This window comes from Mauremys mutica, chromosome 2, assembly GCF_020497125.1.
Source record: "Mauremys mutica isolate MM-2020 ecotype Southern chromosome 2, ASM2049712v1, whole genome shotgun sequence".
NCBI lineage: Eukaryota > Metazoa > Chordata > Testudines > Geoemydidae > Mauremys > Mauremys mutica.
Window position 1 is genome coordinate 256391722 of NC_059073.1, and position 12755 is coordinate 256404476.

At 40.5% G+C, this 12755-nt stretch overlaps 1 protein-coding gene across 2 annotated transcripts in view; it reads left to right on the forward strand.

The window, feature by feature from the left end:
- Window positions 1–12755, forward strand: part of LOC123365152 (macrophage mannose receptor 1-like) — a 53805-nt gene that overhangs the window by 6238 nt on the left and 34812 nt on the right. The window contains exons 3-9 of one of the 2 annotated variants that reach the window (XM_045007808.1): window positions 700–873; window positions 2738–2902; window positions 3608–3721; window positions 5288–5434; window positions 7427–7609; window positions 8078–8235; window positions 8675–8788. In XM_045007808.1, coding sequence (XP_044863743.1) covers window positions 700–873; window positions 2738–2902; window positions 3608–3721; window positions 5288–5434; window positions 7427–7609; window positions 8078–8235; window positions 8675–8788 — 1055 coding nt within the window. The remainder of the gene's footprint in view (window positions 1–699; window positions 874–2737; window positions 2903–3607; window positions 3722–5287; window positions 5435–7426; window positions 7610–8077; window positions 8236–8674; window positions 8789–12755) is intronic. The other variant, XM_045007809.1, reaches the window with a different exon arrangement.

Genomic DNA, 12755 nt, shown 5'->3' on the forward strand with positions numbered 1-12755 from the left:
TACACACGAATCATACCATGATATGATTTATTCAGCACCATGAAGGAAAAAAGTGTAACATTTGTTGTCTTATTTGTAAAACAAAAATGGAATTACATTATTTTTAATTATTAAATGTAACTGTTAGTCTAGTCAGCTGCAGTATATGTGCTAGTAAAGTACATTGTAGTTACTGGATGAGAGGCACAAATTTATCTCTGCTTACTTTACACTTCAACTTTGATGGCCCATTAATATCAGAAAAGAAAATCAATTCTGTGTACAGTTCCTCCAAATGCTCTAAGTGACTTTAGAAGATGAAAAGTCCTTTTAAAAGTGAACTGAAAAGATATTTACTTAAAAATAAACAATTGTTAAAAATGAAGCTATACAAGGAACACTTTTTTTTTCCATTCAAAGAAATTTATCTTAAAATGAATTTAGTGAAAATAACTAGGTGCTTCCACCAGCTCATGAGCATGAGTTCCGAAAGTTCAATTTCCAGCTGCCACAGCTAATGATAACACTGACCAAATGTGTAAGTCACACAGTGTTTCCTTGGCTGTCTTATGCTGCTCTGAGAGTAACAGTTGGCCATCAGTGACCATGCATGCAGTGGCCCTCCCACGTGGGATACAGAGGATTAGAGAGTTGGGCACCTCAAGCTTCCTTATTTTTATTACTATTTCTATACTGACTTCTATCATTTTGTATCCTCAGATTTGTTTACATTGCTAGGAAATGCCAATGGGGCACCCTGTGTATTCCCTTTCAAGCTGAGTGGTAAATGGTACGCCGAGTGTACAGATGCTGCCAGGTCAGATGGCTTGCTCTGGTGTGGAACAACAGCAGACTTTGACACAGACCAATTGTATGGATTTTGCCCGTTAAAATGTAAGTTCTGAATGTTGATTTAGAATATATAATAGCACAATATTTAGGAAACAGAACAACACTGCTGAAATGTCACTGACAGTGTCATGTTCACAAGGCAGAAACTTGAAGTGATTTATTTTGCATCATCCTCTATCTCCACCCTATAACATTTCGTACAGGGCAATAATGTGAAATCTAGTGCAGTGGAGGCAGCCATATAACATGGTACCTGTGTGCATCTATAATTATAGAAAAAGAACTCTGGCTAATTGGGGACTGTTATCAACTGCAGAGTTTTGAGCAGTATCTCTAGGCAACTCTAAATTCTACTGTAGTCAGCATAAAACCACCAGTGAATCAGGCAGCCACTATCAGTTGCCTCAAGGGCTACTTCCCTTACTGCCAGCTATGGATAGCAGCAGCATATTGCCTCTCCATCTTTGGCAGGCCCCCTATGTTGCAGTTGCAGGTAGGGTGACCAGATGTCTCGATTTTATAGGGACAGTCCTGATATTTGGGGCTTTGTCTTATATTGGTGCCTATTTCTCCCCGTCCTCTGTCCTGATTTTTCACACTTGCTATCTGGGTACCCTAGACATAGGAGCTGGCTATGCTAGATCTATATCCCCTTGGAAGATGTCAGCAGTCGCTTGTGTGGTGAAAGGGAATAGAATGGGCCACAGGACCTGACTCAGCATGAGTAAGGGTTGTAGAATCAGGCCATTACAATCTTCCTGGCGAGCCACATACTCAGTTGATAGCCATATGTAGGGTCAGGAAGGAATTTTCCCCAGGTCAGATTGGCAGTGCCCTTGGTTTTTTTCACTGTTCTTTGCAGCATGTGGGTACAGGCCTCCAGCACTGGTGCACCTTGGTCTGTCGTATTCTTTGCCTGTAGCATATAGTAGTCTAGTCTTCTGTAGGTTGTAATACTTTGATTTGATTTCAGTTGTTGTGCTTAGTGTTTGGGTGCTGGGTGGTGTTGGTGGCCTATGATTTGCAGGAGGTCAGACTAGATGATCTAGTGGTCCCTTCTGGCCCTAAACTCTCTAGCTCCATGACCCTATTGAAATGGATACACACATGAGGTTAGAGAGGTCACACTAGGAAGCTGAACTCTGACTTTACAGAAGATAATACAAATGCAATCTCAGCCTTCATCTTGCATCAATGTCATCATTTGCTTTTAATTTTCTTGCTTTTTCAGAATGAGAAAGTCAAAGACCAGATTCACCAGTTTGCTGTGACTGTTTTGTGCCACTCCTGTGATGCAAAGCAGCTGTGAATCTGCCTTAACCTGTGCTGAATTTGTCCATTAAACTAGAAACAAATAACTCCTTCCTGAGGGTGCAATGGCTGTTGAGTCAACTCTCATCCTTTCTTGGCCTGCCTAACCCCACCTCCCAAATATGGCAGCATGGGAATGCACAGGGAGCCACCCAAGAGTTGTGCTTTATCGTGTCTGAGACTGTAGATATTCTGGGCAGGAATCCCAAATTCTTCCCTACTCTCTACCCCTTGTTGTGGAACCATGTTCAATCTATTATGACTGGGGCTGTGTAGTGCCATGGAGGAAGGAGCAGGATTTGCCCCAGTGTATTTCTTTCTTTGGAAGATTGTCACGTCTGAGCTATGAAACCGAATATATCAGGTGAAATCTTGGCCCCGTTGAAATCAGTGGCTTATCCCATTGACTTCAGTGTGGTCAGGATTTCATCCATGGAGCAAAATAACAGACTCCCACTTTTAAAGAAAGGGTTCTGTTTTCTCGATTGGAATAGTGCAACTTTATAAGTACACTCACAGTTAAATTTTATCATACATTTTATATGTATTAGTCAGAATAAATGTCAACATTTTGTATCCCACTTCTCTCATGCAGATAATGAAACTCACAAATTTTGGACTACAGACCCTTTGACAGGCACCCACTACCAGATAAACTTCCAATCAGCTCTAACATGGCACCAAGCAAGGAAAAGCTGCCAGCAACAGAGTGCAGAATTATTAAGTATCACAGAGATACATGAGCAAATGTATCTGAGAGGTGAATTATGGAAGCAATTCTGAGTGAAAACAAGTTATTTTTCAATATTGGTTCACTAACTTTTCAGTGGTTTAATCATCTATTGTAATTAATGAGACTTTTGAATATTAGCAATATGTGCTAACTCATAGGAAAAAAAACCTAAGCGCAGAAAGTGATGTTTTTGAAACGTGATGTGGAATTACCATTCAAATGGCTTAGAAAGTGTCTGATTTAATTCCTTTTGCAGTAAATACAAGGATATCAACCTCAAAGAAAAGTAGTTTAGGAAATGTCCTTGATATGATAAGACTGAAGGAAGAGCTGTTTTGTTGCATATTACACTAGATACTGCCACTTATAAGCTTACAGTACTGGAAATTCAGCTGTTCCTCATATAGAAATTCCAATACATACAGCATTCTGGGAATTTCCTTTCATATGAAGCACCTGACTGGATTAACTCTGTCAGCAGCTCACATAAATATTGTGCACATAAATATAGGCTCTGTTTGAATTAAGCCTTTGAATGATTTTGCATCAAAACTTAGAGTGAATTTAGTAATAAAAATATTTGCACCACTTAATGCTTTTCATTGCCAAAGCTTATTGCAAACACTTTTGGAAACCACTAAACAGACATCTATTAGCATCTTCAAAACGTTGTGCCTGTAAAGTATTTTACAACTAATATGTGATGATGTATTTTAATTTCTTTTGGTTTAGATTTGATTGACAGGATGAGATCTGCTCTGTGGATTGGACTTAACAGTCTGAATTTCAACTATGGATGGCAATGGAGTGGTGGCAGTCCTTTCAGATATTTAAACTGGGATCTAGGTATGGGTAATTTTTAGAATGGTTTTAAGGATGAAAATCTGCCGCTAGACTGTTGAATGGATCTCAGTTACAATTTTGTACTATCCGACATATAAATATAGCATTTGTAATGAAAGCCATGTGAATAGATCATCATTGGAGCTGAGCTCCACTTTAAAGATCTGACAGTGGAGTTATACTTTAATATGTAATCTGAAAATAAAAAACAAAAACAAAACAGAAATCATCATCTTAAGGAAACCAAGTTCATTAGAAAAGTAAGAGAAAATCGTATATCAAAAGTAAAATGCAATAAAATCCTACAGAGCCTCTGTCTGGGTAACAGCTGGGTTGCATAAGGCATGTATTTAGAGGTAATGTTGAGTCATTTAAGACATCTAACATTCTCTTGGTGCCCCTTAAACTTCACCATCTCCATCTGAGAGCATCTCAAAGTGTCAGTTCTCAGTGGCAGTGGGTTTTAGTCTTTTTCAGAGTTTCTCCTCCTTATTTTTGGGACTTTCTTCTCGTTTTATATCCTAAAGAGTCTTTGATCATCTGAGTCCCTGTGCATTTACATTCTAGCCCTGAAGTAATCTCTACTGTCATCACAGTAACAATGAGGTGGCTCAAATTCAAAATTCCTGTTATGATCTCAGCTGCCTCACAAACCCCAATTTTATTCAACATTATATTTGCTTTCTGAGCAAATGTATTTCATTTTCTTTTCCTGACCCTCACCAAATCTGAAAGTTCCTTTGGTGTTGGGGTATATGGCTACCTACCTTTCCTGACACCATGTCTGGGGGGACGGCTTCAGACGTAGGCCTGCCTCTATCTTCCCCACGACTCCAGGGTTTGTCTATTCCCTGCTGGTCCCATCAAACTTCCTGTCCCACCCTGTTGATTCAAGAGGTAGGGGAGCCTTGTGCCTTGGCCTCCTACCGCCTTCACCCAGGTTGTTTCTGCATTCCCTTGACAATGGGTCATATAGGTCAGTAATAAAATTATCATGTCCGATAATTTTAGCAAATATGATTTTCCACTTATCTTCTTTTACTTTCTAAAAGATAAATAGAATTTATAAAAGGAAAATTAATGTTTCCCTTAAATGCATACAATTTCTCTTAATTGTTAGTGTCTGATTATTCAAACACTGGGGTACATTCTTCTTTCAATACATATGTATATAATTCCTAGCATGAGCTGAAATTATGCACAAGAATCAATAGGAGAACATGCAGTGCACAAAAATATTGGGCCAAATTGTGTCCTCAGATTTCATGAGAGTAAATGAGGGCAGAATTTGTCTCATTAAGTTCACAATTCAGCAGTCATATCAGTATGACCTGACCCCAGTTGAATATTACATCAGATGTTATGTAATTCATATTTTATCATAAGTGTTTAAGGAGACATTGTCAAGTAAAGAGCTATTTTTGAACACATTTCTTTAGCTACAGTATAAAAATAATAATACCAATGAAATGCTGAGTCCATATTCTATATGGGAAAAGATACAAAACAAACCTGAGGATCTGCACTGCCTCTGAGGAATTTCATTGGCTTTGAATTCATTTTTTGAAGGAAATCCTTCTCTGGAACCTGAGAAAATCTGTGCAGTACTAAATCCTAGAAAAGGAGCTAAATGGGAAAACCGTGAATGCGATCAGAAAGTTGGCTATATTTGTAAAAGGGAAAACTCCACTTTGGATTCTTTCTCTCTTCCCTCAGGTAGGTCTGTCAATAAAAATTACAGTAAAAGCTTTTTATTTAAATTGTATGGATTTGGTCTGCAGAGATATGCAACAGAAATGCATTTTTATTTATATGAAATTACAAACTTGCTTCATCCAAGAGTAATTCTTTTTAAAAATCACATATGTTCTGTTTTGCTGGTTGCACAGAACAAACCATTCTACCCATTCCCCTGTTTTAAATACTCTAGGAATAATACCGTTATTTAATTTTACTAAAGTAGGATGCAGGGCCGGCTCCAGACCCCAGCGCGACAAGCACGTGCGTGGGGCGGCACTTGCCGGCAGGGGCGGCAGATTGGGCCGGCGGACCTGCAACAGTCACGCCTGCGGGAGGTCCACCGGAGCCCCGGGGACGACCAGACCTGCCGCAGGCATGACTGCGGAGGGGGCGCTCCTCCCGCGGCTCCAGTGGACCTCCCGCAGGCATGGAGCCGCCGGACCAGCGAACCACCCGCAGCTGCGGGAGGTCCAGCTGAGCCGCGCGACTAGCGGACCCTCACCAGTCAAGCCCGCGGGAGGTCCGCTGCTCCCGGGGCTCCGGGGCGCCTCCCACGCATGACTGCTTGGGGCGGCGGAATATGTAGAGCCGGCCCTGGTAGGATGTCTAATCTTTGGCAACTTTTCTAGAACTCAAATCACACCTAAGTTTAAACAATTTATTTTTATTTTTTTTTAATTTATAAAAACAGAGATGACCATCCAAACCATGGACATCCTGACATAATTTAACTTCACAAAGAAATAAAATGGATTGTGCTTCCCCGCGTAAAGCCAATAGGAGTTCAGGATTTTTAGCACCTGCTACAATGTGTTCTGAACTTCCAAGAATGACTCCCCTTGACTTGAGAGGTCACTGGATCTGGGCCTTAGCAAGCAGCAAGGTGATCACTGGAAGCCCTATAAAGACTGCAGTATGGGCTCATATCACCTCCTGATAAAGTCAAATGGAATTGGTCCCTAGGTATTAGAACCTGTAACTAGCAAAGGGAAAGATTTACTGCAGCACCACTTTTCTGAGAAAATAAAGGCAGCTATCCTGTCTCTGGCAAACTATTTAATGAGAACCTATGATGTAGAAAGTAAACATATACAGAGAGGTAATTGCTACTGTTGGGATTTTGTGGTTCACAATGAGTCTGATGCTGGGTAGAATCAAGGGACTTCGATTCTATGCGATGCGATTCAATGCGATTCAATTCAACAAGGCTTTATTCAATGTGTACAAAGGGAGAGCCCCTGGTACAAAAAATCAGGCAGAGTCCCTCCAGCAAGGAGCCCCTCCCCCTGCTATTTTATAGCACATGGCACTTACATAACAAGTTACATCACATGAACATCTAACCAATCAGATGTTACCATCTAACCAATCAAACATCTAACCTTTCCATAAATGGATTTGTTTATCACATGCTCATAGTTTCTCATTCCACATGCTCATAGTTTCTCATTCCACATGCTGAGCTCACTCCCCTCCCCCTGGCCTTCTCTAGAATGTTCCTAGGGTGGTGAGTCACAGCATGCTTCCCTATGCATAAGCACCCTGCAAACCACATTCCATCCAAAATGAACATAGGCATACCCTTCACTACTGTTGTGATAATATACAAAACATAATTAGATTCAATGCATCATGTGAAAATATTACATCTGGAATTATAAAACATCATTTTGTCCAAATTTGCACATTTTGCAGTGTTGATGTTTTCAAACTGTGAAGTCCAGTTGGCACTGATCTCATTTTTTTCTGTCTTGGTTGAATGTGTTTATATTTTCTACCCCAAATTCTGTGTATCATAGCAGATAGATCTAATAGCCTTACATATTTATATGCAGAATGAGAAAAAAATACTTCCAGTATCTTAACTCTGCTTTTATTTTTAATTAATTGCATAATTAATTTCAAATTTAACCACACTTATTCCAGCCTCTAACTTGAATTGTTCTGAAATATTTTTATTTATTGTAGAGCTCTCTGCATCTCGTAAATGCCCAGAGGACTGGTTGCCATACACAGGTCACTGTTACGTGATTCACAGGGAGCCCAAAGTGTGGAAAGAAGCCTTGGCTTCCTGTAGAAAGAAGGATGGTGATCTGGCCAGTATCCGCAACATTGAAGAGCACAGCTTTATAGTGTCTCAGCTTGGGTACAGTGAGTATTTCCACTATCCTGTAATGTGCACATGTGGATAATTTTAAAAATTAGAAATGTTGTAGCTTTTTAATGGTTTCTATTTAATTTATATGGATATTTACAGGTAAGCACACACATAAATATACATAAATGATACCAGATGACTGATACTAACTTACCATCGCTGTTAATTTACAACATGTCTTTTGAAGGAAATCACAGCCCCCAGTTACTGCAGCGTAGGGTAACTGCAGTGGTCACAAAAGGAGCAGCCGATACTGCTGCTAAGTAGAATGATTTGCTTTCCTGGTGGTATCTCCTATCTCTTCTTGAATGAACGTGAAATAGACATTAAGTAGACATCATTGCCAATTTATCTGGAATGGCTTTGTAATGCAATGTAACAATTTCACCTCATCATCATAAACTCTGCTCCTGAAAATTATTACAATGCAGATAAAAACATAGCCGAATTTATGTTCTTAGAGCCAATTGATGAGCTGTGGATTGGTTTGAATGACCTCAGGATTCAAATGTATTTTGAATGGAGTGATAAGATGCCTGTGACATACACAAAGTGGCTCCATGGAGAACCAACCACTGCAAACAGCAGACAAGAAGATTGTGTTGTTATGAAAGGACAGGTGAAATAATGCAATTATATCTATGCATTAACATCATATTTTCTTTCTGTTTTTTATTTTCAATTAGATGTCCAAAAACTGGAGAACTTGTTTTAGAATAATGCCATATGATGATATCTCTAGTTGCTCGGCAAATTTATGCTTTAAATTTTAGAGAAATTTAGATCAGTATTCAGATATGATAATACATTTACTTCTCTAGCATATCCAGCAATCCTTGTAACTCTGCACCCATGCTTCAGGCCAACTCAATTCAATAGCTGTAGCTGCTTTATGAATCAATTCATGGACTAGCTTCAGGGAAAAATAATAAGCATATTTCTTTTTTACTTTTAAAGGAATGTTACAAAAAAAAGAAAGAAAGAAAGAGAAAATAAGCAGTTGTGTAAAAAATTTTAGTTCCTCTTAACTAACAATCTTCTTCCCAAACTGCCTTCAGGATGGATACTGGGCAGACAGTGTTTGTGATAAGAAATTTGGATACATTTGCAAAAAGAGTCCATTGCAAGACACTCCTGGAACAGTGAAGCACATTGATCCTGGCTGCCAGAAGGTAAGGACAAAATAAATTATGTTTAGATCAGATAAAATCATCCTTGAAATAGCTTGGTATTTTTGTATCTTTGACTAGGACGTTGCTAGTTTATATTTGGTGATGATTTTCAATCTGAAAAAAATGTGGTCCTTCATTTAAACTAAATTTGATTTGAATTCCTTCAGACACATGCACACACACCCCCACATATATATATATAAGCTCTATTTTTTCTCAGTACCCTCTCTGAATGAAACAGAAACTGGTATTGTAGCTTTGGGCATACACGATTCATGTTGGTGTACATATATTTCAACACTGTAATTAGCTATTGGGTAGCACAGTGTGGGGATTTCCGAACTATGTGACATCACTTTCTCAGTGGGTGCAGAATGATGCTGTGTTCTACCAGTGGGAATCTGAATTATTAGAAATGACTAAGCACTAGAACTGTATTCATGAAACCATTTTAAAACAATTTTCTGTGTTTCCTGTTGTTATTTTTCTTCTCTCTTTCCCCTCCTTTTGTTTTCCTTAATATATCATAGAATCATAGGATTAGAAGGGACCGCAATGGTCATCTAGTCTAACCCCCTGCCAAGATGCAGGATTTGTTGTGTCTAAGCCATCCAAGACAGATGGCTCTCCAGCCACTTTTTGAAAAGCTCCTGTGACGAAGCTTCCACAACTTCCGAGGCAGTCTGTTCCATTGTCCTACTGTTCTTACAGTTAGGAAGGTTTTCCTGAGAGTTAATCTAAATCTGCTGTGCTATAATTTGAAGAACCTATTGCCTCTTGTACTGATCTCTATGGCAAAAGAGAACAACTTTTCTCCATCTTTTTTATGGCAGCCTTTCACATATTTGAAGACTGCTAGCATGTTCCCCCCGCCTCTTTATCTCCTCAATATACCCAGTTAATTCAGCCTGTGCTCACAGGTTTAGCATTCAATCCCTTTGATCATCTTTGTCACTCATCTCTGGCTCCTTTACAGTTTCTCTACATCCTTTCTATACATTGGTGTCCAAAATGGGACACAGTATTGCTGGGGCCTAGCCAGCACCGAGTAGAGTGGTACGATCACCTCCCATGACTTGCCTAAAATTGCATTTGCTTTTTTTACAACATCGCATTGGAGGTCGTGATCCACCACACCTCCCAGATCCTTCTGAGCTGTACTGCTTCCAAGCCAGTTTTCCCCCATTCTGTATTTGTGAATTTGGTTTTTCTTCCCTACATTGTAGCACCTTATTTCTTTGTTGAATTTCATTTTATTGTCTATAGTCCAGTTCTCCAATTTATCCCTCTGAATTTTAGCTCTATCCTCCAAAGTATTGGTAACCCTCCCAGCTTTGTTTCATCTGAAAATCTGATCAGTGTGCTCTCTATTCGTACATCCAGGTAGTCAATAAAGATGTTAAACAACACTAGACCCAGAACAGATCCCTGTGGAACCCCACTTGAGACCTCCCTCCAATCTGATTCATTCCATTAATAGTTACTCTTTGTTTGTGGTTGTTTAACTGATTATGTATCCACTTAATGACAGTTCTGTTGAACCCACATTTCTCCTGCTTTCTTATTAGAATGTTATGTGGGACTGTGTCAACTGCTTTGATGAAGTCCAGATATATTATGTCCACCACATTCCCCTATCTACTAAATCAGTTACCCTGCCAAAGAAGGAAATCAAGCTCTTTTGGCATAATTTGTTCTTGGTAAATCCATGCTGGCTGCTAGCGATCACCCCTTTATCCTCCAGGTATTCACAAATTGAATATTTTATACAGTGCTCTAGTGGTTCCCAGGTATTGAAGTCAACCTGACTGGTCTATAGTTTCCCAGCTCCTCCTTTTCCCCCTTGTTAAAGATGGGCACTACGTTAGCCCTTCTCCAGTCTTCTGGGACCCCACCTGTCATCCATGAGTCTGTAAATATTATTGCGAGTGGCTCTAAGATTCCTTCAGCTAATTCTTTCAGTACCTCAGTTAAATAGCATCCAGCCCCGCTGATTTGAAGTCATTGAAATTGATCAGAAGATTTCAGACATGTCCTTTATTTATTTTGATCTGCATCCCTTCCCCTTTATTGTCTATGGTAACTTTGCTAGTCATCTGGGTACATGTTCTTTTTTGTGAGAAGACTGAAGAAATAGAGGCACTGGGCAGCTCTGCCTTCCTATCATCTTGACCGTTACCAGCTCACCTTCTCCTTTGAGCAGCAGACCCACACCACCCTGGATCTTTCTTTTTGTTTGACATATTTGAAGAACCCCTTCTTGTTGTCTCTAACATTTCTTGCAGGTGTAACTCATTCTTTGCCTTGGCTTTCCTGATTTTGTCCCTACACTATTGCACTGTTCCCATGTATACTTCCTTGGTGATGTGCCCCTCCTTCCATTTCCTGTATGTATCCCTTTTGGTTTTTCAATTTTTCAATTTTTTTTTAAACCATTTGAACTAAATTGTGCCTTTTTGTCCGATGAGTTTGGTGATGTTAATGGGCCACTTCACCTTGAATGGTTCCTTAGAGTATGTGTTAACTACTTATGTTGAACTATCTGTTCAACCTTGTATTCAGTTGTGGCACTCTGAGTACCTTTTCCAGGCCTAAGGAAGAGATCTGTGTGTAACCCTTCTGCCAGATGAAGCCAGCAGCAACCAGGGCTGGGTTCAATATCTAGGGGTTCCTTTCCATTGATACAACACAGACCCAGCTCGAGCCCCCACCCAGTAACCTGGGAAATTTACACACCATCCCTGGGTGCCTCTGAGAGGCAATGCTTCCGCACTCTCAAGCACACAGTCTGAGTGTAGAAAAGAAACTTTTAATAAAAAGAGGGAAGTAACTCGACATTAATTTGGGAAAACTCCAAAAACAGGGTTCATAAACATAAACCAGTGTAAAAGACCCACCTCCAAGTAGGTTGTGCAGTGTCCTTTTCCCCTCAGGTTCTTAAGTCCAGCAACCCAAAAGTCCCTTTCATATGCCCAATCCTTCTCTGCACCCCACTCACGGTTACTGTCCTTGGTCAGTGCAGACCCAGAGTTCAGAGGTGCATCTGCAGAGTTCACCTCCCCCCGCCTGGGTGGGCTAAAGAGGTACCTTACTCGCTCCACTGCTCAGGCACTTGCTCACCACCCTTCTCTGACAGCCACCCTGCCTGCCACCTGCTCACAGCTGTCACCGCGCGTCTCCATCAGCTGCCCTGCTGGTGGCTTGCTCACTGCTCTGGCTGCGCCTCTCCACTCTGCGGCATCAGCCACTCATTCACCAGCTGACTGTCAGTCGCCTTCTGCTGCTACCTGCCTTTCTGCTGTGACCTCTGCACATCAGTCATTAGTGATTTTTGGCTCTTTGCAGGCTGGGCAGAAACACAGATTTCAGCTCTGATAGGGCATTTAAATATAACAAAGAGGTGCCTAATTAGCTCTATTCTGTGAACAGTGGGGAGGAACACGTTAAACCAGTCTAGAGAGGACCCTTGATGAGAGTGTGCAGCCTCCTGGCTGGGGATACCTGTTCCCACTCCTCTTACTTTCACAGGGCTCTGACTTTTGAGCCTCTGGCTTATCAAGGTTCTTTCAACTGAGGGCCCCCTCATTTGGGACAGGTTAAGCACAGTCCTGGTTCCCTGTATTCCTACAATAATTACAACATTGGTAACCATATTTCACTATCCCTGCATTCAGAACTAAGATGATTTGTAACCCAACCCCATCCAAAGTTGATCACTTTGACACCACTCTATCTGCTGAATATCTAAGCAGAGCAGGACCAAACTGTATTTACATTAACACACCCAAGTCATTCTCCCTCCCAGCTAGCTGTCAGGGAAGTATTCATTCAAACCCTGCTTACTTGTGTAGCTCAAAAGTTGTCTTTCTCATCAACAGAAGTTGATCCAATAGAAAATATTACCTCACTTACCTTGTCTCTCTTAGGCCAGGTCTACCTACAGAGTTAAGTCGACTTAAGTTATGTC